The sequence below is a fragment of the Galeopterus variegatus genome, unplaced genomic scaffold, assembly GCF_000696425.1.
Source record: "Galeopterus variegatus unplaced genomic scaffold, G_variegatus-3.0.2 Scaffold9838, whole genome shotgun sequence".
NCBI classification, from domain to species: Eukaryota; Metazoa; Chordata; class Mammalia; order Dermoptera; family Cynocephalidae; genus Galeopterus; species Galeopterus variegatus.
The window spans coordinates 6,207-31,510 of NW_007735949.1; the positions used below are offsets into that span (position 1 = coordinate 6,207).

General features: G+C 50.8%; 1 protein-coding gene across 4 annotated transcripts; it reads left to right on the top strand.

Moving 5' to 3' along the window:
- The first annotated feature begins 7 nt into the window (after positions 1 to 7).
- Positions 8 to 23,813, top strand: TRMU (tRNA 5-methylaminomethyl-2-thiouridylate methyltransferase). Of its 4 annotated transcripts, none has more exons than XM_008593893.1 (11): positions 8 to 118; positions 3,041 to 3,206; positions 6,555 to 6,661; positions 11,173 to 11,295; positions 16,642 to 16,814; positions 18,382 to 18,435; positions 18,519 to 18,585; positions 20,020 to 20,120; positions 21,729 to 21,873; positions 22,370 to 22,452; positions 23,384 to 23,813. In XM_008593893.1, exons 1-11 carry the CDS (start codon positions 37 to 39, stop codon positions 23,534 to 23,536), a joined length of 1,254 nt encoding a protein of 417 aa, XP_008592115.1. In that variant the 5' UTR covers positions 8 to 36; the 3' UTR covers positions 23,537 to 23,813. The 4 variants fall into 4 exon arrangements, with proteins under 4 accessions (XP_008592115.1, XP_008592116.1, XP_008592117.1 ...); XM_008593894.1 differs by having other exon boundaries at positions 23,263 to 23,476; XM_008593895.1 differs by lacking the exon at positions 11,173 to 11,295 and having other exon boundaries at positions 37 to 118.
- Positions 23,814 to 25,304: the final 1,491 nt, after the last annotated feature.

Consider the following 25,304-nt stretch of genomic DNA (forward strand, 5'->3'; position numbering starts at 1 on the left):
GGCGGCGGTAGGGGGCCGAGCTGGCCCAGCAGGCAGATGCGGGCGGTGCGGCATGTCGTGTGCGCCCTGTCCGGCGGGGTGGACAGCGCCGTGGCCGCGCTGCTGCTGCGGCGGACAGGTGAGGCGGCCGAGGCCCCGCCCGCCCCGGAGCGGCTCTTCCCCGAGAGCTTCTCCCCGTCCCGAGTGGCCTTGGGCAGGCCGCTTCCCTCCTTGGGCCTAAGTTTGCTGCGGGCCGCAGGGGGACCCGCGTCCTCTCTCTTCGCTTCTGCGGCTCCTCGCCCTCCACTGTGCGGTGACTACCTGGGAGCCCTTAGGCACCCCGTCCCAGCTCCCCGGCGGGAACTCCCGGTGGATCGTGAACCTCCTGACATTCGGGGCCGGTAGGATGGTTTCTCACTGGGTCTGCGGCGCTGTGCCCGCGGTAGTGACGGCGACGTCCACGCTCCAACTGTGAGGCCGCGGACGGTAGTGAGAGGAGCAGGGACTTTCTCGGCCCGAGGCCTGACCTTTGCAGACGCGCGGCCGCTCCGTGAAGGTCCTTGTCCTCCCGCCCACTAGACGGCCACGTACCGAGCCGTGTGTCTGCTTATTAAATCACTCCTGTGTTCTCCGGTCGCCGGTGGCAGACTTTTCCCCAAAGCGCTTGCATTTCTTCCGGGCGTCTACACAGAACCCCAGGAGTGCTGGGGGTCCTTAGGGTCTGGAGCTGAGATTAACTGCACATCTACACGCTCATCTGTGTGGCCGCTTCTCACAGAGGCCTCATTCACGTAGTAAACCTCTGCTGTGAGCCACCTCGGGCCCCAGCCTCTGAGAATGCAGAGGGCACACACGCTCCCTGACTTTGGGCAAGTGAATTAAGCCCTCCTCTGTAAAATGGGGATGCCACCTGCCTCAGGGGGTGACTGGAAGGATTAAATGACCCATTATTATTGAAGGGTTTACCCCAGTGCCCAGCACATAGGAGGTGCTCAGAAAACAGTAGTAGCTATTATGAGAGGTATAATAAAAAGTGCCAAAGAGAAAGATGGGCCAGTCATAAGCATATATAATTAGGAGCGCATTCTAGAGGTGGAGGTGTCTGAGCTGGGACTTGAAAGAAGAGTAGGATTTCTCTAAGCAAAGAATGGGAGGTGTGAGGTGAGGAGGAGGACCTGGCAGAGTCACCATGCCAGCCGGGGGCGTGAAAGTGTTGGCTGGGTCTGGCCAGAGGGAGGTGGAAGGAGAGGAGGGTGGAGGATGACCCCCAATTACAGAGAACGTTATGTTAGGGACCTTAGGCTATGTTGGGTAGACAGTTCAGAGCCCAGAAGTTTTCTGATGAGGGGCATGACTAGTTGTTTTGGGAGATGCAGAAAGCTCAGGCTGTGGCGAGACTTAAGATACATAATTTTACTACTTCAAGAAGGTAAACTATCCCTCCAGGCTGCACAACTCCATATTCCAGCCTTCGCTAGATTTTCCTTCTCCATAGAGGAAGCTGATGGATATATGAGAGTACTTTAAAAAGTTTGTGGGAAAATAGAAGTAAAAGATAATACGAACCTTTCCATGATCCCTCGTAGCAGAGAAAAAGTGTGGTCCTTGTTTTGGCATTGAGGGTTTTCGCAGTCTTGCTGGAGGTGCGTGTCTTCTCATGCGCCCCTGGAAAGGTGAGGATCCATCCTAGAGTGTCTCCACCTGTGCCCATGGGAGCAGGTCACATCTCTTCATGAGAAAAATGATGAGGCAGATGAGGGTAGAGGAACAGTAGGTTTTTTGGGGGGTTTTTTTTTGCCCTTTTTGTGACTGGTAAGGGGATTGCAACCCTTGGCTTGATGTCGCCCGCACCGCGCTCAGCCAGTGAGCGCACCGGCCATCCCCAGATAGGATCCGAACCCACGGCGGGAGTGCCACTGCGCTCCCAGCGCCGCACCCTCCCGAGTGTGCCACGGGCTTGGCCCAGGTTTTTAAAACTCTGTGTGTAGAGTAGTTTATTCATTCTACAAGCTTTTTTTTAGCTCCCATTATATGCTGGGCACTGTACTGGGTGCTGGGGATATTAGGATTGAATTAGATATGGTCTCTGCCCTTGAGGAACTCCCTGCTTTAGTGAGTTGTGGAGGGAGACAGACTGGAACAACTGGAGCCAAGTGTGGTAAATTCTGTAATAGAAGCTGAGAAGAGGTGGCCTGATCACCTGCGGAGAAGGGGGTGGTCTTGAGAGCGTGGAGTTTTAGTTTTGGCAAAGCTTTGTCATCAAATCCCTGTCCTTTGGGGTATTAGATTAAGCCTTTAATAGTCAAATGCACTGTCTTTCATTACATTTAATCTACCTGGAAGAAACATTTCTCATACATGGTAGGCACCTATGTGTTTTGCTATGATGGTGTATGGCTAAAGTTGGCTTTTCCAATATTTGGTGGGGTACTTTGTCAAAATACAAAAGGGAAAAATAGATCATAAAATACATAGGTGGTACAGTGCTTATAATAAGAGATACCCCAAATTTCAATTGTCTTTATGTCTCATGACTTAGAATCTAAGTCTTACATGATTAACTGGAAATAACTTTTGAAAAGAGTTTACTTTTCTGATAACTAAATGGTGATTTTTATTTGCTTTGAAAAATTTCATTGAATTTCTTCTATTCTTTCGCTTGTTCAGCACACATTTGCTAAGCCCTTCCTATGTGCTAGGCACTGTGCTGATACGTAGGTGGTAACACAAAGATGAACAAAATACTTGGGCCATTTTGCTCATCGTGGGGACGCATACAGACAATCTCAGTCCAATAATGTGTTGTGGTGATGGAGCCCTTTACAAAGTGCAGTGGGAGTATAGGGGAAGGAGCACCTGCACCAGCCTGGGGGAGTCGGGTGGCTTCACTGAGGTGTGACATGGAGCTCGGAAGGCCAGCTGGCAAAGCAGGGGCTGCCGGGAAAACCAGGCACAGAGGCACAGGAGCACGGCATGTCAGGAATTGCTCAGAGCTCAGAAATCACTACCTTTTACTCTGTTGATTCACATACTCTTTAATTTACCTTCTTTCCTTCCCCAGGCTACCAAGTGACAGGGGTGTTTATGAAGAACTGGGACTCACTGGATGAGCATGGAGTTTGTACTGCTGACAAAGACTGCGAAGATGCTTACAAAGTTTGCCAGATCTTAGACATCCCCTTCCGTCAAGTGTCCTACGTGAAGGAGTATTGGAATGACGTGTTCAGGTGAGTGCAGGTTGTAGCATGTAGAAGGCTTCCTGATGCACTGTGACTCCTTCTGAATGGAAGCTTTGCCACAGATAGCCAGACCAACATCTGTGCAGCCCAGCTCTCTTCAGCAGTGATGCCAGCGACAGTGTGCGGAAGGCCTCAGCCGTTCTCGGGCACCTCTGCGTTATAGGGGAGGGCTGGATCCCACAGAAACCCTTAGCTCTCCTACTCCTGTTATTTTACCAGCTGCCAGAAGTCTCTTTAATGCCTTCTTGAATGTGAGATGTTTCTGCTGCTCAGTTAGGGTAGGGGAGCTAGGCTGTGGTGAGCCCCGACTGTGCTAAATGCTGGGGTCTATTAAAGACATCTGAGACAACAGGCCGTATGCACAGGGTGAGTTGCCCTTCTCTGCTTCAGAGTCAGAAAAACCTTGGGTTCAGTCCCGCCACTTGTTTTGTGACCTTGGCAATTTACTCGAACTTTTCTAAACCTCATTTTTCTCATCCTTAAAATGGGGATAATGCAAATATTTCACAGGGTTATTGGAAGAATTAGATGAGATTACATATGAAGTTCTCAGCACAGTGTTTGGTATGTTAGCAAGCATTCTATAAATGTAGCTGTTGTTATTTTCATTATTAAAAAGAGGAATCTGGCAGCCAAGTGTAGGGTGAATAATGGGAGAAGACCGCGGGTGGAGAATCTAAAGAAATGCTGTTGCTAGAGGTCGGGAGTACGCAGGGCATGTGGGAATGAAGGTGAGGGCTGGCTGCGACGGGCCAGAGGACAGAGCCACTGGGCAGTAGCTGTCAGGCTCAAAAATCTTAAACACATACCTGCACTTGGACCTGTGCCTGGGGTGGGGCCCTGGAGTCTGTTTTAACAAGCACCTCAATTGGTTCTGATAGAGAGGGTTCTCAGGTCTTACTTTGGGAAAGGGCGAGATGGGGCTTAGTGACTGAGGGGTGCAGGAGGCAGGAGAGAGAGGAGTCAGTGACAGCTTCAAGGTCAAGGCTGGGTGGGCGTGGAGAAACCTCATGAGGACTGCACAGTTTAAGGTGATAGCAAGAAATCCAGGTTAAGTTCAGCTTCACCCTCTAGTGCTAAATTTCGAAAGTATGTGAGTGAACATGATTGTTGAAGGTTAGCTCACCTCTAACAGGCCAGACTGGTCGAGTGACTTGTTTTGCATTATGTGGCAAATTAGAAGCACAGCTGGGGTTAGAACCCAGCTTTTCAGGCTGGTGCTCACTACTGCATTCTTTTTAATGTTGTGGACTGAACCTTGGGCTCTATTCTCAGGGACTGAGGAAGAGATGGCGTCAGCAGAGTATTTACTCATCTCTGCAGCTGCCTCTGAGCCACCTCTGGGCTCCGGCCAGCCTGCCTGCCTTGCCACTGCCACAAAAGTGGTCAGCACGTGCTCGTCAATCTTTATTTAGGACACTAACTGCTCCAGTCGTGCTTTCTAGCTCCGAAATTTCTTCTGAATTCTTTTGTTCAAGACCCACTTGGCCTTCCAGGGTCAGAGTCCAGAAGTTTTTTCCATCTTCCTCACAAAATGCAGGAAAGGTTTCTTTTCTTTCTTTTTTTAAAATTTTTTAAAAGATGACCGGTAAGGGGATCTTAACCCTTGGCTTGGTGTTGTCAGCACCACGCTCAGCCAATGAGTGAACCGGCCATCCCTATATGGGATCCGAACCCGTGGCCTTGGTGTTATCAGCACCGCACTCTCCCGAGTGAGCCACGGGCCGGCCCAAGGTTTCTTTTCTTTCTAGTGAAGGAATGGAGTGGGCTACTCCCTCCATCGTTTTTGCTAGAGCCAACTGACATACCTTCCCTTACAGTGTTCAGGAAATGGTTAACAGTGCTGTGTATGTCTTTTCATAAACTGGTTTAAACATTCAACCTCTTCAGCATTTATTCAATGCCTGTTACATAGAAAGTTTGTTGAGTCTGTGGACTTATTGAGGGAGACGTGGGTCCTACCTTAATTAATTTACAATGTAATGAACCTCTTGACAACTTTCTTTTTTTAAAAGATGACTGGTAAGGGGATCTTAACCCTTGACTTGGTGTTGTCAGCACCACGCTCACCCAGTGAGCAAACCGGCCATCCCTATATGGGATCCGAACCCATGGCCTTGGTGTTTTCAGCACCGCACTCTACCGAGTGAGCCACGGGCCGGCCCCCCTCTTGACAACTTTCTAACAATTTTTAAAAAAATGGAAGGAGTGTAATATCAAATGTTGTTGCAATTATAGATCAACATGCATTTTTATGAACTCCTGGGGGAGTGGTAAGTGATAGGAAAACAGTTTGGCGGTGCCCGTTGAAGCTGAATGTACACAAATAAGCTATGATCCTGTGCAGATTTGTAATCTGTCTTCATACTATGACCCTCTTGATCAGCATTACTTTTTTAACTCATGTAGCTTTAGGTTAAATGAAAAATTTATCATATATACCAAAAAATACACCCAATTTTAAATTTCTCACACAGGCACCATAACCCTCCTGAAGTGACACTCTAGGGCTGTGAAATTCTTGCTAGGTCTTGATGGTATAGCAGCATCGTTCTCCCATGTCCAGTAAGTCTGTTAGAGCGGAATCCACTGAGTTAGAATGACCTGTTTAATCCACTTTAAGCACTCAGGAGGTTGCTAGTCCTCAGAAGTGTGCATTGGTCACATTAGAAAAGTTTTGTTTTAGGGCCAGCCCGTGGCTCACTCGGGAGAGTGTGGTGCAGATAACACCAAGGCCGCAGGTTCGGATCCCATTTAGGGATGGCCGGTTCGCTCACTGGGTGAGTGTGGTGCTGACAACACCACGTCAAGGGTTAAGATCCCCTTACTGGTCATCTTTAAAAAAAAGAAAAAAAAGTTTTGTCATATTTTACCAGTGACATGGGCTCCCAGGCTGAGATTGCAGAATGGCTGGTAGAGCCCTGAATTGCAACTGTAGATGATTTTATTCCTCCTGTGACTCAGGCATGTTCCCTTCTTCGCCTTCACCCTCCTGTGTTGGAGGAGTCCCAGGTCCTACCGTCTCCTGACCCCAGATGCTTGTGAGCCTGTGGGGAGACCAAGTGGCTATTGAGCCAAAGCAACAAGGGGTGACACCTTGTTTTTCATCCAGGTTTACTAGTTATCATGGAGTCAGATGGCAAGTGGAGCAGGCTGTAAACAAGTGATTGATGAAAATACTGAAAATGGCTTCATACTGAAGTTCTCCTGTTTTGCAGAAAATTATAGTTTTGGTACGGAAAGGAGAAATTCTACATTAAACAAGTAATTGAGCTCATTTATTTTTTGAGGACTGTTTGACACCTAGCACTGAAAAGTCTTTTTCTTTTATGACAGTGATTTTTTGAATGAGTATGAAAAAGGAAGGACTCCCAATCCTGACATAGTCTGCAACAAGCATATCAAATTCAGTTGCTTTTTTCATTATGCCGTGGATAATCTTGGTAAGTAATTTGGGATTTTTTCATTTGTTCTTAAGAATTATAGACGTTTAGAGATAGCCAGAAGCCAAAACCTTATAAACAGTTTCATCTTTCAGAAGGAAAGGAAGCAGTGCAAATGACATTTTGTATTTCACTGAATAAGAAAGAACTTTCTGGTGAAGTGCACATCGTAGGCCCTCAAGAGGAGAGAGGGCTTTGCATTGTGGATTGTGTTAAATGTGAGGACAGGCACAGTTGGTCACAGGACAGCCAGCTATGAAAGAAACTATGAAACAACTAGAAGAAGGGCCGGCCCGGTGGCTCACTCGGGAGAGTGCGGTGCTGATAACACCAAGGCCCCGGGTTCGGATCCCATATAGGGATGGCCGGTTCGCTCACTGGCTGAGCGTGGTGCTGACAACACCAAGTCAAGGGTTAAGATCCCCTTACCGGTCATCTTTAAAAAAAAAAAAAAGAAACAACTAGAAGAAAACACAGGGGAAATGCTACACAAAATGGGCAGTGTTTTTTTGAACAAGTCTACAAAGGCACAGGCAACCAAAGCAAAAATAGACAAATGGGACTACATCAAAATAAAAAGCTTCAGCACAGCAAGGGACACGGTCAACAAAGTGAAGAGACAACCTACAGAATGGGAGACAGTGTTTGCAAACCATACATCAGACAAGGGATTAATATCCAGAATATATAAGGAACTCAAACAGCTCAACAGCAAAAAACCAAATAACTGAATTTTATTTATTTATTTATTTATTTATTTATTCCTTTTTGTCTTTTTTCATGACCGGTAACGGGATCGCAACCCTCGGTGTTGCGCCCGCACCGCGCTCAGCCAGTGAGCGTGGACCAGTCTCTATATGGGATCCGAACCCTCGGTGCCGCACTCAACCGAGTGCGCCACCGGGCCGGCCCAAAATAACTGAATTTTAAAATGGTCATGGGACCTGAACAAACATTTCTAAAACTGGGAGTAGGAGGTGGGGAAGTGGTAGATAAATGGGTACAAAGCCACGCTGTCTGTTCTAAGTGAATTGGTGTTCAGTGTGTGCGCGTATTGTGGATGCAACACACTGTGCTCACAGATGTGTACAAATAAGTGTTAAGATATATATTTTTAAAAACCCTATTATATATTGATAAAAAAAAAAAATCCTGAGGAAAGATGTGCAGGGTCACTGGCCAAGGGTTGAAAGGTGACAGGGCCCCAGAAGGAGGAGAAAAGTCTTAAAATATAAAATTCTGATATTAAATTGTTAATAACCTCAATGAGATATTATCAACAGACAAGCAAAAAGCATGTGGAAGACAAAAGTAGATGAACACATAAGTGTGCTAGGAAGGTTGGAACTTTGGGGAAATGCCAAGGACAACAGAGAGCTTTTGAAGGCCTGGCCAGGGCGAGAAGAACACAAGGTGGAATAGGCCACTGTTTGGAGAGCACCGGGCTGCCCAGAGGCCTGCAGGTTCTGTGTGGTGTTGAACTGCTCTAGCACGGAGAACATTCCTCAAACCCGGGGCCTAAGCAATGCAGAGAAGTTGTTGCTATCCACAAGCCGAAAGCAGAAGGACACCTGGCCTTTAGGTGGATTTGTCTCCAGCTGAGCTGTGCCCTGGGTGGCCCGCAGGACTTACAGGGCCTGTGTGTAGTCTGTGTCAGATCCTGCCTGGTCCCCTTTTGCATCGTCTCCTTGCCTACCCCTGAGGCCACTGTACCCCGTCTGCAGGTTCTGCCTTTCTCTTAGCTCCAGTTCCAGGTGTGATTGTATTTAGGGGAAATTTTAGGAGCAGTAGTTCATGGCTAAGAAACTCAGCCTTTAGCTATCCTTCTTGCTCATCCTTCTGAGACTTTTTCTCTTGCTTCCAAAAGCGGGTTTCTGCTTTGTCTTGAGAACAGGTTTGTGGTCTACCTGATTCTGGATCCTGGGTCTCTGTCTTGTTTTTCTGGATTTGAAGGCATCTTAGTGGCCTGTTCTCGAAGCCCACCTTATGGTCAGGGCCCTGCTACCAGCTGACAACTTGCCTGCCCGCTGAATCTGTAGATTTTGTCTGTTCCTAATTTTTCCTTTCTCAGTTCCATGTGTATCCCTATTCTTTTTTATTGAACCTTCCTGATTCTGAATTGCTTGCTTAGACTACCTCTTGGTATCTGTTGCTATACTTTGTGAATTCTGGGTTCTTTTTCCTGTCCCCTGCCATTGGGGTCACCATAATGAGTTTCTGAAGTTCCGGAAATGGCCTCTCAGTTTGCTCTGCCCCACTGCAGCTCTCCCTGCCTTGTATGACCACGTCCCAAGATGTCTGTCATCACATGCCAGTGATCCAGCACTTTTAATAATGACATAGGTTAGGCTTGCAGAGCCAATGCAAAAGTAACCTAAAGGTGAGATGACAAGATGGTTCATGGAGTTAGGAGTAAAACCATGCCTACAAAAGCAAAAAATCAAAAAAGTCTTAAACTTGAATGCTGGGCTAACACCAAAATCATGAAATTAAATAGAGACAAATGCAAAGTTTGCTAACTAGGCTCAATAATTAATTATCATAGTACAAGATCGGGAAGAGCTGGCTTGGTTGCCTTTGTGTGCAGAAGATCTGGGGGACTTAGTTGCCCTTGAGCTGACTGAGCCAGTAGTCTGAAGTCAGTTGTCAAAGCCAGCACAGACTGAGCTCGCCTCGATGGTCAGAGAATGTGCGAGAGAGGGGATGAGTCTGCTGCGGTCTGCACTGGTTAGGCCATGTCTGTTACTCAGGGAAAGAGTGACAGACCGACAGAGTACCAGTTGATTTTGATTTACAGAGCATCTGGAAATATGTCCTCTGCTGAACTGTTGAAATGACTTTGGGTCATGGTAGCAGTGGCCAGGTGTGTGTTAGGATTACACTCTTGTGTGACACCAGAGGGCACAGTTAGATTCGCAAGAGAAAGGTTTGCTCAGGAGGAGGCTCAAACAGCTATTTGGGAAGGAATGTTTGATTTTGGAGGGTGCTGAACTCGCTGTCACTATAGTTTTTTAGGGAGCCCTTAGGCCATCTGGGGATACTCTGGAAGGAATTTCTGCAGTGAATCTTTCCAAATCTGAATTAACTGCTTAAATAGTGCAACACAATAAAAATACATGAAACCTAGCTTTCTGAAATCTTAGGGCTTCTCTTAGGAGAATCCTACACTTTTTGCATTATAAGTGGTTGTCCTTTAAGGAAATAGACTTAAAGAAGGTTTTTTTTTTTTCTCTATTAGGCAATTAGGTAATATGCAATAATATGTTCCTAAAAGTACTTGTTTAGGTAGTTAATATGCAGCAGTTAAGTCTTGTGGTATCTTCTGTTTTACATTGAGCTGGTGTGGTGAGTTAAATACTGAAGCAACTTTGCTGCACCTTCCAGCAAATACTGAATATCTGGAATTTTCACACAATGAAAAGGTTATGGACTAATATGTGCCTTGGTAGGTGTACTAGTCCGTTTCTGTTGCTTATAACAAAATACATGGAATTGGGTAATTTGTAAGAAAATGAAATTTATTGCTTATAGTTTCAGAGGCTGGGAAGTCCAAAGTCCAGGGAACGCATCTGGTGACGATCTTCTTTGGTGGTGGTTTTACAGCAATGCAGGGGTCTCACATGGCAGAAAATGGCAGAGCAGAGAGAGATTCTTACGTGCTTTCCTTTTAAAGCCCTCAGAACCACACCCATGATCACCATTATTAATCCACTCACTAGGACGTGGTCCTACAGTCTAATCACCTCTTCAAGGCCCTACCTTTCAATGACCATAATAGGATTTCCCAACCCTCTTTACACTGTCACAGGGGGGACCAAGCCTCCAATACATTATACTTTTGGGGGGATGCAATTCAATCCATAACAGTAAGTTCTCTGACTTTTGCATAATGTGGAAAGAAGAAATTGAATATGCTAGATGGTCTGTGATAAAAATACACATTTATTAAAGAAAATTTAAAGCTATAAAACAGTGAAAAAAGGAGGATCTCATCCATAATTTCACTCCAAGAATCAAAGGAATAGGTATTCTGAGATTTTTCTTCATTTTTTTCTGTACATTAAAAATAGTGAAATCATTGTATATGTACTTTTCCCTATGTAACAGTGTCACAGGCTTTTCCATGCCATCAAACACTCTCTGCAGGTGCCACTGTTATCAAGGTGGTGGTGCTTATGACTCATTTCACATCCTCCTGGTGTTGAGCATTTGATTGTTTTCAATTTTTCCTTAATATTGTAAGAAATTCTGAAATGAGCTTTGCATACTTAACTCTTTGCATGCATATCTGTTAAATAGATAGGTACTAACTTTTGAAAAACTCTCAAAGATATGATAATACTTTGTAGCGAGGTTATATCAGCTTAAATTCAGAGCTTAAGGCTGCTTGTTTAACAGGTGCGAAGTATGCCTCCATTCCCAGGGAATTCAGGCCTGCAAACCTCTCTCAGCACCCTTGACCAAGGCCAGCAAATGCGAGTCTGATCCTTGTGTTTTCAAAAACCTCCCAGGAGCAGATGCCATTGCCACAGGTCACTATGCAAGAACTTCCCTGGAAGATGAAGAAGTCTTTCAGCAGAAGCACATTAAGAGGCCGGAAGGGCTTTTCAGAAATCGATTTGAAGTTAGAAATGGTAAGTTAAAGTGCCCAGGTCCGAGCTTAATTCTTGTGAACAAAGTAAAACATTTCGAAGAGTAGCAGTGGGTCATGTCTGAGCATCCCTGCCATCCCTCTCTCTGTGTGCTCCAAACTAGCTTGTTGGTGTGGAGCTCACATTTGAAAAGTTGCAGTTACCAAGAGGGTCGTTTCCCCCAGGAGTCTGTGATTGGGCAATAAGAGAGGTCCTGGCCAGGTGCCAGGGCAAGGGCTAGTGGAAGATTAAGTCAGAAATTTATCATCCAGCTCTAGACACTGTGTGTTGGTGATTTGAATGTTCCAAAAATATTAGGGGAGAGAGTTCCAGTCAAGATGGTGGAATAGACGGTCCCCAGTGTCACTCTCTCCCAGAAATCAACCAATTTACAGCTATATAAAAAAGCAACAACAGCCAAACTGGGGCTGCTAGAGCTTAGGGGAAGAGGAGGAGAGACCTACGGAGTACATGAAGGCAGGAGAAGCCATGATGAGAGAAAGAAAAAAACTGCTCTGACCATTTCATGCCGTGGCTGCTTTAAGACTGGAACTGCTAAGTACATGGAGCAGGAGCCGGCAAAAGCTGCAGCTGTGCCCTTCGGATGGAGTTGCTTGAAGGTGGCAGGGGAGAAGAGGGCCTTGGTGGCCCCCAGGCCAGCAAGACCATTAATAGGATTCCTATGGACCCACATGGGACTGAGGAGCCACAACAACTGAAAAAATGGAGCCACTCAGAGGGCGGTGAGTCATCGCAAGGGACTGGTGCATGGCCCGTCCCACGGGAAGTGTTTGCAGCATGGGCAGTGGGAGAGATGGGCCCACCAGGAGAACACTGGGACACATCAAGGACAGCTGATCTGCACCCCAGTCAGCGTAGGAACACTCAGAGGAGACTGGTCAGGAATATAGAATTGCATGGGATGTAGTTTGATGAAAAGACTCAGGCCCAGATCAGAGTTACTAAACAACCCAAGTGCACCAAGTCTCTGGAGAGCTGGAAGTACCTGTAAAGTCAATCATTATAACCCGTGCTGCACAAAAAGCCTTCCCTAGGGAAGCAGCAATTTAGCTAAACCACAGAACTCAAGTACTGGTTCCAACAGGAAGTTCCCCCACTTTAGAAGTAAGCAAAGGACAAAAAAACTAGGTCTGGCTCAGACACATGGCCAGCACTTCAGGTCTGCCCAGGGATGTGAGGCATGGAGTAGGGGACCAGACCCCCCTCCCACAACCAGGCATACCACACTAGCGCCTTGGGGCCCGCCTAGGGACCCAAGGCATGGATCCGGGGACCGGACCCCCCTCCCCTCAACCAGGCACACTGTGCCAGCACCTAGGGGCCTGCCTGGGGACCTGAGGTATGGAGCCGGGGACTGGGCTCCCCCCCCCCCATTACCAGGCACACCACCAGTGCCAAGGAGCATGCCAGAAACATCACCTCCATGTGGGTGGCCCACCACAGCCACCACAGTAACCATGGCTGCTGCAAAAGCACTTAGATGCCACAGCCACCACACAGATGGTCCTCTAGCCACTGGAGTGCATTGACACAAGGAGAGTCACCAGCAAAGATAAAGAAAAGATGAGGATGTCTCTCTCCACAAAGTTCATCTCAGAGTGACAGAAGAAGCATCAGCTCTATGACAATATTAGGGGACCTGATCACACCTCTCAGCATTGGACAGATCATATAGGCAACAGATCAACAGAGCAACAGATCAACAGAGTAACCATTACTCTTTCAGAAGGAGAGAAGAAATATAGGGTAATTGGAGGAGGGGAAGGGGAGGGTGATGGAGTGAGATTGGACAAGGGGCATAAAGAAAAAGTATGATTTGTAACAATATATATGCTAGTAATATTGATTTGATCAACATATGTCAACATTGAACCCCAAAATATGTATAATCAATTTTGATTCAATAAAAAATAAAAAAAAAAAAAAAATATATATATATATATATATATATATTTGGAGATATATTTGACAACAATAATTGGGCTTCTGTAGGTTTAGCCTTATACTTAGAATCAAGATTTCAAGGGCTCAAGATCTGGGTAGGCTTTAGTGTGACATTGATAAGTGGTCAGGCTTTGTAACTGTGTCTGCCAAGAAGATGAACACAAATTAGTTTGTAAATGTTAGACAGCAAAGTCCCATCTTTCTAGAAAAACATAAATGCCAGACAGTGGGCTGGAAGCTGCCACTCTTCCTGATGTACATTTGTGTGTAGAAAAGAGGGATTCACATTGCTGTTGAGTGAAGAACGTGTTGGAACTCAGAGCTGCATGTCTGTGAGGGGTACCCAGCTTTGCAGGGTGGTCGAAGGGCCAGCACTTCTGAGCTGTGCTGCATCTCTCCTTGTCTGGCCTGCCTACAGCCCGCCTCAGTCAGCTAGGCATTACTGCATTTGGATTTTGGAACCTTGTTCCCGCAGCACTCCTGGCTGGGGATGGGGGCTTCTGGAAGGGGGTGGGCTTTACTTCGCTCCTTAGTTTCTAGGGAGGTGCGTGCTGTTGGCACTTCACAGATAAGGAAACCAGGGCTCAGATGGAGTCACTTGACCTGGGGACCTCAGGTGGTGGAGCTGGATTTCAGTTCATTCTGCCTGGCTCCCTAGTCCCTGCTCTTTCTGCTATTCCAGGCCCCAGTGAATTCTTTTCTCAGTATCTTGGGGCTCGTCTTGAAGGCAGCAGTGATTGCAGGGTAGCGCACCTTGTCAGGGCAGTACTGAGTCAGGCAGGGTTGCTCGGCTGCCCTATTTTCCCTGTCACAGCAGAGGGTGCTTAGAGAGGAGCAGCACTTCCTTCCTGTTGGGAAGGCCTCTGCTGCTGTCTGCAGCTCTCTGTGTCGCCTCTGTCCGCTGACATGCCCAGGGGCGGGGAGATGGTGGGTTCCTGAAGCCCCCTCCTAGTCCCCTGGGCTGGTTCTCACACCTCTGGGCACATTCGCCCAGAAAAGCCCTGCATTTCGGGAAGACACAGACTGGAACGCAGAGTCTGGCCACATGGGAACTCCACAGTGCAATTCACCAAGTCAGGGTAGATTTAAGGGTCCAAGAAGATGGAAGATTTATTTCTGTATTGCCACTGGCTTATTACAGGCCACGCACACCCTGGAACTTCTCTGACAGCATCACACATATTTTGTTGAGTAAATTTTATTGTGGTAGTTTTTTGTTTTGTTTTTTTTAAAGATGACCGGTAAGGGGATCTTAACACTTGACGTGGTGTTGTCAGCACCACGCTCACCCAGTGACCAACCGGCCATCCCTATATGGGATCCGAACCCGTGGCCTTGGTGTTATCAGCACCGCACTCTCCCGAGTGAGCCACGGGCTGGCCCTTGTGGTAGTTTTAAGAATGCCACAGTGTCTTTGTTTTCAGTGTTTCCTAGGTACACTCAAGCTTTCTATTTTATTTTTATTTGTTATAATCTGAAGTATGAGCTGGTTGGGGCCCAGGTCCTTGAGGAGAGAGTGCAGGTGGGGGCAGGAGAAGGCCTGGGCTCTGGGCCAGCGGCTCCCAGGGCCGGCGCTCCCAGGCCTGGCCTTGTGATTGGGTATCATCACTCATCCACACACGGTGTGAGGCCACTGGCCTGGCAGAGCCACCATGGGGACAGAAGGAGCCAAGTGGTCAGCAAACCTCCTGGCCCAGGTGTGAGCTTCTTTCCATCCTTTTCCCTTAGAGTGTTCCATTAGGGTTGCCAGCTTTCTTCATCCAAAACCATGGATTTTTAGTTTGTTTTCTTTTTTCTACCCACCATTAAGAGTTGTATTTTAGGGCCGGCCCGTGGCTCACTTGGGAGAGTGTGGTGCTGATAACACCAAGGCCACAGGTTCGGATCCCATATAGGGATGGCCGGTTAGCTCACTTGGGAGAGCGTGGTGCTGACAACACCAAGTCAGGGGTTAAGATCCCCTTACTGGTCATCTTTTAAAAAAATAAATAAATAAAAATAAATAATAAATGACTCAGATCTAGGAGAAAATGCAAGTTGTTCCTGGTGTTCTGAGCTATTTGTGCACGCAGACACTGACTGAATTTAGTATTGAGACAAAAAGTAAAATTTGGGCAATGAGTGTGCTTCCCTGGTTGACTGAACTCTCATTTCATTTTTCTTTTTTTTTTTTTTTTGAAGATGACTGGTAAGGGGATCCGAACCCGTGGCCTTGGTGTTACCAGCACCGCACTCTCCCAAGTGAGCCACAGGCCGGCCCTCATTTCATTTTTCAACTGGTTTTATTGTTTTGTAGATGAAAAGTAATGGAATGGAAGTTGGAAGATTTACTCAGTTTCCAGCTCCCCCGTCCTCTGCCTGCATCTTGTTAGGCGAGTCGCTTTAATTATTTGAGCTTCAGTTCCTCGTCTGTGAGATGGGGTGATGTGAGACTCCACGGGGGGCAACCGTGAGCCGCACAGAGCGCCTGCTGCATGCGTGCTGTGCCTGCCGTGACAGGCGCGCGTGCTGTTTCACCCGCCACGCGTGTGGCATGCTCTGAGCATAACCCGTGAGGCATTTCGTAGCACCAGACATGAGAAAGGTTGAAAGAAGCCATGCTGCTGATACTCTGTTGAGATTTTTTCTTTTGGTCACTAACTTGAGATAGTTGCAATCACCGGACATTCTCTAGCAGCCGGACAGGACTGATCTGGCTGAGCTGGAGCCCGGGTTTCTTTTCATCTCAAGGTCAGGTGGTCAAGGTCACTCACGCCTCTGCACTGTTGCCTTAAAGCCAAAAACGGTTCTTTACAAAATAAAATAGGGAATGTTAAAGAAACTGCAGAGGGGTCTGACATGTCAGCCTGGACTCTAAACAGCACCAGGAAAGAAAACATGTTTAAAAGTAGAGTGCTGCCAAGGAGTATATTCTTAACCCAGTAGTTGAACCTGGGAACATTAAGAGAGTGCTTGAAAATAACCAGGGCACGAACATGTCCTGTAATTATTAGAAAAAAGCACAGCGGATGCTGTTTCAACAGAATTTTCTGTACGTTGCAGTCTTATCCAATTTTCCTAAATTTGGCTGAATTTATCCTAGGCTTTTTTTTTTTTCTTATTTCAGAACAGTTTTTCATGTGATGTTTCATCTTTGAAAATACATTCTAAAGTGTGAACTGGTATTAATTTCCTTATCATATATAATCTACCTTTCTTATATATTTTTTATAGTAGATAAATTAGGGGTGCAGATTTTCTTGCATTAACGTAGTAGTCTGCTATTGAGTATTGATTTTTGCTTCTGACAGACCAGGGGTAATCTAAGTAAACAGAAGGATGTTATTAAAGGCAAAGCGTCATTGTTTTCATCCTGCAACGTCTTTTGTTCTTTATTCCTGGCAGCGGTAAAACTTCTCCAGGCAGCCGACAGCTTTAAAGACCAGACCTTCTTTCTCAGCCAGGTTTCCCAGGAGGCCCTGAGGAGAACCATCTTCCCTCTGGGGGGATTAACGAAAGATTTTGTAAAGAAAATAGCTGCTGAGAATAAACTTCATCACGTGCTTCAAAAAAAAGAGGTACGAGAGGGTGGTTTGCCTTGAATCAGTGCATGTTTACATTCACTGTCTCCATGGTACAGGGGTACACTGGGCCTGTGTGGTCATGGTACCAGGTCCCCATCCCCAGGACCTAATGTCCAAGGAGGGCCTCATAGGGGAGTAGACCGGAGGAGTGTGTGCAGGTGCACAGTAGGAGGCTCTGCTGATGGGACCAGTGTAGAGTGGCTTCTGCCTCCTCTCCCCTCCTTGGCTCCTCTGGAAGGCAGCTTTCCCAGCAGCGTGCCAGGTGAGCGGGGCAGTATGCAGGAGCCCTGAGACCCACACACACTCCACACAGGCCAGGCGCTCTGCTGCCGCCTGCACATAGACCCGTCCTTCCATCCATGCGGCCAGCAGTGCTCATCCAGCACCTGCTTTGGGCTAGACCCTGCTGCTAGACCCTCAGGAGACAGTGCTGGGTGCACAGGTCCATTGCTGCCTTCAGGAGCTTACAGTCAGGAGGGAGAGAGAGATGGGAAACTTGTCATTGTAAACCTGGAAAGTGCCAATGGAGGAAGGTGCAGGATCCTGTGAGAGAAGCACAAGGGGGTTCTGAGTTGGACTGGCCACTGAGATGCCCAGAGAGGCCACTGAGGAAGCTACATTTAACCTGAGGCCTGAAGAGGAGTAGGATTTAGTGTCACGTAGAGGGTTGGGAGGAGCATGTGCAGAGGCCTTGTGTGTGTGTGGGAGGAGGGTAAGGCAGAGCCAGTGAGTGGCGTGGTGATGGAGGGAGGTGCTGTGCTCTGTCACATCCGCCCATTCCAGGGCTTGAGGCAGCACTAAGCTACTTCATGTCTGTTTTCCTGGGAATGGGCATGGCCACACCTTTTGTCAGCCAGTCATTGTCCCCTAAGAGGACACCCACCCACCATTTCTGTGCCCACACCTCTGCTCCTCAGTCTCCAGGTGTTGCTCTGTGGGAGGAGCTGAGGGGGCCACTGAGATGGGTGGGGCAGGTCCCTACCTCGTGGGGTCCACCTAAAGGGACACAAACCACAGAGTGGATAAGGAAGCCGCCGGGCCATGCACCAGGGACCGAGGTCTTGCTGCAGCCCAGGCTTCTTGTGCTAGGAGAGATCCACCTGAGAAGAGAACCCCTTTCCTCTGGCCCTCTCTGGGGCCTTGACTTCGGGCCTGGCTCCTTGCTTTCTGCTCCTACTCTGTCTCTGTCGCTCCCCTGCTGCTCACAGGACAGTGGCCTGAGGGTTTGACCAGGGTTAGTTTTCTCTGCTGGGGCAGCTAGTGGATGTTCTGCCATGCTGGGGCCAGGCCCTGCTGGTGTTTGGTGATGCTGCGATGCTCACATGGCAGGGGCACCTGTTGGGCTCTTAATAAGCCCTGAGAGGGACAGACGGTAAGACGTTCTTCCAGCCCTGGGTGTCTGCTCATGGCTGTGGTTGGTGTCATAGGGTGCGGGGAAAAGAAGCCAGGCCCCTGTCTGGCAGCATGGGGCGGCCCGCAGCATCCTCCTGGCCAGGCTCATTCCCACTCAGGACACCTCCTGCTGTCTACGCCCTCACGGTCCGCCTTCCTCTCGTTTCAGAGCATGGGCATCTGTTTTGTCGGGAAAAGGAATTTTGAGCGATTCATTCTTCAGGTGAGTATTCTTGGACGCAGAAGCCTGGAGCATGTGTGTGCCGGATGTGGGTCTCCATTAGTGATGAAATGTTTGTTTTCCAGTATTTGCAGCCTCGGCCGGGTAAATTTATTTCTGTAGAAGACAGTACAGTTCTGGGCACACACAAAGGTGAGATGCAGCCTCTGGCTGCTAAACTCCTTGAGTGGTGGAGTGAGTTTGAGCTCTGGGAGATCCAGACAAGACACCGTAGTCCCTCCCACTCAGTCAGGGCAGTGCAGACAGCCCTGCAGGGTGCACGCCGGGACTGGGCAGGCACTTTGCCCAGGGCTTTGTCATGTCAGGATGTGCTCTGCTTTCAACACTGGCATTAAGAAAAAGTGTGCCCTCTGTTTCAGGGCCGCGCTCTGGGAGCTATGTATGAAGTCCCTGTAGACGGAATGATTTTCTCACTGTGAAGAAAATGTTAAACTGGGGAACAGCTCCACTCTGATGAGAAGGGGTGGGTGGACTTCCTGGCATGACCAGGCTGATTAAAGACCAGCTGAAGAGACAGCTAGATGTCCTGTTGTGTCTGTGGCAGGAGGGCCACATGGTGGGTGCTGCTCACTCATTTGCAAACATTTATTGGGGTGGGGCTACCATGGGCCTGTGCTGGGCGTGGGGAGGACCGGGACAGACTTAGTCACAGTGCTCACGGTCCTGGTGTGGGGACAGACAACGTGGCCATCTCTGGTCAGTGCAGTGGTGGGGGTGCCTCCCAGGGCGGGGTGACCAGGTGAGTGTTGGCCCGGCACAGGCCTGACCTGTGAGAGGGCTGAGAGGACAGGGCTGCTGCACAGATGGGGCGTCTCACAGGGAATTGCTTTGGGGAGTCAGGGTGAGGGGGAGCTGGGCGGGGATTTGGGTATTCCTGAGGCTGGGGGAGGTGATGATCTTGCTGGGGACAGAACTGCCCAGCATTGTTCCCAGCCCTGTCTACAGTAGATGACTCAGGATGTCCACCTGCAACTCGGTTGTCTGGCTTCATTGACATAGGACGCCGTGCCTGGGAGCACCATGAAGCCCATCAGTTACCTCTGCCTGGGCACACACTATTCCAGAGGCGGGAGCTTGCCATCTTGTGTGATGTGTGTTTTGGGGGTCGGGGACATGCAGAGTGTAGTCAGCGAAGAGTTGGGCACAGAGAAATTGGGGAGTTGGGGTGCAGCTAGAACACTGGATGGGTGGGGCAGGAGTGGACATACCTTTGAAAGCCATAGACACGTCAGGCGTCAGCAAAAAGAGGCTCCTCATGGTTTCCAGCCGCGTGCTCAGCCCACGTTCTAAAGGAGTGGCCCCTCATGTCGGCATGCCGCAGCTGAGCCTGTTCTGCCGGGGTATGAGGTGCAGTGCTGGTCACTGTTGCATCCCTCCTGTCCAGCCCAGGCCTAGGCGAGAGATGGGACCACGGCGCCCGCCTGGGGCTGGCTCTGGTGGTTGGAGAGTCATGGCTTCTTTGTGAGCGCACGCCACTGTGCTGCTGCCCTCCACCCCGTCACGAGAGGCATGATGTTCAAAGTGGAACTTGTTCCCGAGCCTCACAGAGAAGCTATCTTGCCATAGGGTGGTTCCTGTACACGCTGGGCCAGAGAGCTAAGATCAGCGGCTTGAGAGAGCCTTGGTACGTGGTGGAGAAGGACGACAGCACGGGCAATGTGTTCGTGGTGAGTCAGGTGGCCTTCAGCCAGGGGTGGGGTCTAGTGCTGGCAGAGCCGGCAGGTTCCTGGGACCAGGGTGCAGGGACCTGAGAGCAGCAGGGGTGGCTGGAGCAGCCTTGCCTTCCCTCGGCACCCTCCTCGCCTGGGCCCAAGGGAACAGGTGGGTTCTGGTTAAGGTCTTTATTAGGCTCTTATTGTATGCTGGCCACTCTATTATAATCATCACAGTAAACTCTGTAGATGGATACAGTTTCTCCAATTTGCAAAAGAGGACAATGAGACTCAGGTTAAATAACTAGCTGAAGGTCACATGGGGGTCGTATCTTTGGTACCTAGGACAGTGTCTGCCCATGGTAGGATCCAGTAAGTCGTCCTCAGACAGATGCAAGTGGTTGATCCAGGGTCAGACCGGCTGTCGACCACAGCTGGGCCCTGAGCCACTGCAGTCCTGGCCTGCAGCCCTGGGCTCTAGAGCAGGGCTTCCCAAAGGTAGCGAGCTTGCCCCACCTCCTCAGGGGACATTGGCAGTGACTGGAGGCATTTTCGGCTGTCACGACTTGGATGGGGAGTAAGGAGAGTGGGTGGGTAAGGCCAGGGACGCTGCCCAACAGTCTGCAGTGCACAGTGCAGCCCCCGCCCCAACAGAATTATCCAGCCCCAATCTTGGCAGGGCCAAGCCTGCGAAATCCTGCTCTACACAGCTGAGCAGCCGTCTTGTGCTGTTACTAGAGCTGGGGGAACCTCCCCTTAGATGCAGGCAGAGAGGCCAGCAGACCTCACTTGTTGATTCTGAGACATCTCCTTCTAAGAAGAGCCATGGTGTAAAAAGCCCAGGCAAGCATAAATTAAAGTGAGTTTAGCATAGAATGTCAGTGGTCTCTTTGCTATGAGAAAACCAAAGGGCCATAGACCCTGTCCCTAGATGGGTCTCAGTGCCTGCTTAGAACCCAAAGCCCCTGGACAGGATGTTCCTGGTCCTGCTTCAAAGGAGGGCCTTGGCCTGATCCTAGGTGGGACGTCATTTCAGTGGTACAGGGCTGGGTGGGTGGTAGTGGGGAGCAGGAGCCTCACTGCTGGGCTAGGGCCAACCCCCAGAGTGTGAGCACAGCCCCTGGGTGACTGTGGGACAGCCAATGCCCACCAGTCCTTTCTTGGCCACTTGGTTGCTGGTGGGATTCCTGTCGTGGCCTTTCTGAGAGACAAGCCAGTGGTGTGTGGCTGGCACATGTCCTTGGGAATAGCAAACCAGGTCCCCTTGGGTAGAGGATGGAGGTGGCGTTGCCCCACACACGGTTGAGGGGGAGGGGCAGAATGGGACTTGAACTTTGAGGGGTGTTTTTGGTCATGGGCTCAGATCTCACCTCTGGTTCTTGCCAACTGTGACTGTGACAAGTTATCTTCCCTCCTGTGCCTTAGTTTCCTCATCGGCAAAATGGGGCTCATGAGATGATTAAATGAATTTCCATAGGAAAAACAGTAGTTTCAGCACAGCCACCAATACGTGCTAGCCATTGGTACTTTTGTTATCAATGATGCGCAGTCAGGTGGCCTTGGGGTGAGGAGCGCCTCTGCTGAGGGCAGCAGGGTGCCATGACCTTCACATTCCCTCCATAGGCCCCCCAGACAGACCACCCGGCCTTGTACAGGGACCTGCTGCGGACCAACCGCGTGCACTGGATCGCAGAGGAGCCACCCGCTGCCCTGGTCCGGGACAAGATGATGGAGTGCCACTTCCGGTTTCGCCACCAGATGGAGCTAGGTAACTGGGCGGAGGGATCCCAGTGAGGGGCTCCTTGGAGTGGAGCTTCCTGGGGCCAGTTTTAGGGCAGGGAGGTGAGGCCTTGGGTGAAGTCCCTCGTTGCTGGGGCTGTATGAAATACTCAGACCTCTGTTCTGTGCCTACCCGCAGAGAGGCCTGAGAGGTGCTGGGGAGCAGCAGGTGCTCCTGTCTGATGCCAGGAGAGTCTTGGGAGGTTGGCTCTGGGTTGGGGGTGCAGGTGCGCTGGGCACCACCACATGGCAGGTGGCGTGTGTGCTGCCCCTGCAGTGTCCTGCCACATCCACAAGCTGGGCTGGCGGCTCTGAGCCCCCCTGGCTGTTGCCCTGTCCTTCCCAGCAGAATGGTATATTGGAGACCCCCTCTGGGCAGCAGCCTCGCCCCCCACAACTGGGGCTCCTTCTTCCCTGGGGGTCCGAGGCCTGAGGCTGACAAGGTGAGGCCTGTACCCCCCTCCAAGGGCCCCTCTCTTCCTCAGTGCCCTGTGTGCTGACCCTCAATCAAGATGGCACCGTGTGGGTGACGGCCGTAAAGGCCGTGCGGGCCCTAACCCCAGGACAGGTGAGTGGGGGCTGGGGGGGCACCCAGCTGGAAGGTGGGATGGGGCTCCCTGGCGTTACTGTCTGCCTGTGGCCAGGTGCCTGGCCAGCTCTGCTCCCAGGGCCTGAAGCACATGCTCTGAGCCTGGTCCTGGCATGTGAGGTGGTCTTCATGCTTGCTCAGCCACCCCCAGGCTGGTGGCATGAGGTGGCTCTTGAGTCAGGGTGTTTTGTGCTCTGGAACGACCGTATCACACTTTATCCCCAGCAGAACACCCGGTTTGCAGGTGAGGGGCTGAGGCCCAGGGGGGTGTGGGAGCTCAGGTGACACAGCCAGTGAGGGTAGAGCCAGCAGCCCGCACATGGGCTCCTCTCCAGCCATAGCCACCAGCAGAGAGTCCCTCAGCCTGGCTCCTGCTTGGGCTCTGGGAGGCCCAGCTGCCCCACCTGGGCCTACTTCAGGACTGGGCCCCAGGGGCCAGGACGGGAAGGGGAGGAGGCAGAGGAACAGGGAACGCACGTGGGCCAAGTGTGCAGGCCCGGGGCTTGCAGGTGTTGGCCTGGGGGCTCTCCCAGGGCAGGTGCTGGTTGGAACTTGGGTGAGGCCTTGGGGTGGGGGTGGGGTGGCTGAAGCTTCTTCAGGCTCCCTCCCGCCTCCCCCGCCAGTCACATCTGCCAGATTCCCCAAGAGCTGCAGGGATCTGGCAGTTTGGAGGGACCCTCATGACTATCCCACTGAGGGAAGGGGTCCCTCACCCTGACTTCCTCCCTAATGAAGCTGCTGGGAGTTCCAGGCCTCTCTCCTTTGTCCCCGCCCCCACCCCTCCCCCAGGAGCTCAGCTGCTCAGAGCAGAAGAGCAGGGCCCCAGCCTGGGCTCTGCACAGAGCGAAGCTCTAGAGGATGTGGCTCCGCTCTGCGAGCACCGTCCCCAGGGCCTCTCCCTCCTTTCCAGTTCGCCGTGTTCTACAAAGGGGATGAATGCCTGGGCAGCGGGAAGATTCTGCGGTTGGGGCCGTCCACCTACACACTCCAGAAGGGCAGGAGCAAAGCCAAGGTGGCCACTGAGGGCTGTGGCGATGGCCTGGGTCCACATCCCACACACTGATGGAGGCTGAGCTGCTGGAGGAGTCCTGGAAGAACAGAGAGCAGGGCTGGGCAGCCACTATGCAGACCCGCTGTCAGGGCCTTGTCTGCTGCCGGAACCATGGCAAGCCCGGCCAGCTGAGGTTCTGCAAAGCCTGCAGAGCCAGGGAGAGCCCTGTGAGGGGCCAGTCTTCTCCAAGTTGGGGCACCTGCCAGCTTCGAGCGCACTGAGGGTACCTGTGGAGGGAGCTGTGCATGCTGCAGGGACAGTGTGGAATAAAATTCTTCTAGGGACGTGAGGTCTGACTACTGCCTCCAGGAGGGGCGAGGCTGGGCTGTTGAAGGGGTTCAAGCCCACTAGCAGTCATTGGCATGGAGAGGTGGGAAGACTGCCCTCCCCTCCCGCAGCTGGGCCCCCTCCAGTTGCCCACTTGCATCCCTGCGTTTGGCCCCGAGGGCCAGGTCTGAAGGTCGTGGACCCCAGAGCACCTACCTCGGGCAGCACAGACAATGTCAACTCCCTTCCTCTTGCTGGGATGAGACTCAGCACTTTGTTAATGCTGCAAGCCAGGCTCCTTTGGGGAATATTTGGCCCCGAGGGCCAGGTCTGAAGGTCGTGGACCCCAGAGCACCTACCTCGGGCAGCACAGACAATGTCAACTCCCTCCCTCTTGCTGGGATGAGACTCAGCACTTTGTTAATGCTGCAAGCCAGGCTCCTTTGGGGAATGGAGGTGTGGTTGCCTTCTCTGGATTAGAATGTTCTAGACCAGAGGCAACACATTCAGCCAACACAGAGCATCAGCCAGTGAGGGAGTCAGACAAGGGGCTGTCTTTGACTTGAATGGATGAGGGGAGGGTCCCCTCCCTTCCCCACCGAGGTCCTTGCCCTCTCGGAGCTCTGAAGATGCTGGGATGGAGTGATGGGGCCACTGGTAGCAGGGCCAAGCCCTGGCTCAGGGCACCCCAAGGGTTGGACCCCTCCCTGGGGGGGCGGGGTTGTCAGTCAGGGCTCCACCTCCCCCCTCATGGCTCCAACAGCTGCTCCCTGCAGCCTGGCAGATGGTTCCGGGAGATGGGCTGCTGGAGCGCCTGCGTGTGGGGTGTGGGTGTGTGCAGAGCCAGGGGCTGCAGGCACATCGGGACAAGTACACCTAAACACACCCACCCCGGGGCCTCAGCCTGGCCTGGCCACAGTCCCTAGAGCCCACCCCTGACCACAAGGGAGGCTGGGAGAGTGGGGGAGCCGGATCTGGGAGGACCAGGAGCCTCTGCCAGGGCAGGGCCTGGTGGCTGTAGTGAGGAGGGGCCTCCTTTTGGACGCAAGGGGAAACCTTGGGAGGGTTTTGAGCAGGAGTGAGGTTGCCCAATGTACGTTTTTAGAGAAGATCCCTCTGGCTGCTGTGAAGTACAGATGGAAGAAGACAGGAGGGGACAGTACACCAGGTAGGCTGTAGAGGCTTGGACGAGGGTGGCAGGTGGGGAGAAGAGTTGGATTTAGGAAGTATGGAGATAAATGAACACGTTGCGGGAGGAACTGAGGACTAAGACACTTGTCTTGAGTGCTGAGCCGGCCGGGAGCGTCTGTTCCTCATGGTTTTGAAAGCTGGCATCGTCCAGAGGGAGTTAACCAGGTGCCCTTGGTTCTCATTAGAACCTCAGGATAGAGGGCCACTGCAGAGCCCCAGGGTCGTTCTCTGGAGCAGCCAGGCACTGGGGCTCCTAGTCTCTCTGACAGGGACTGGACACCACACTTGGGGACAGCCCCCTTGGGTCTGGTGTGGGGAGGCT

What these genes read in the sequence shown, in the direction of transcription:
- TRMU (XM_008593893.1), top strand. Translation starts at nt 37, where the DNA reads ATGCGGGCGGTGCGGCATGTCGTGTGCGCCCTGTCCGGCGGGGTGGAC. An exon ending in GCTGCTGCTGCGGCGGACAG is followed by an intron (nt 119 to 3,040) that starts GTGAGGCGGCCG and finishes TTCCTTCCCCAG; the next exon opens with GCTACCAAGTGACAGGGGTG. An exon ending in AGTTCTGGGCACACACAAAG is followed by an intron (nt 18,586 to 20,019) that starts GTGAGATGCAGC and finishes ATCTTGCCATAG; the next exon opens with GGTGGTTCCTGTACACGCTG.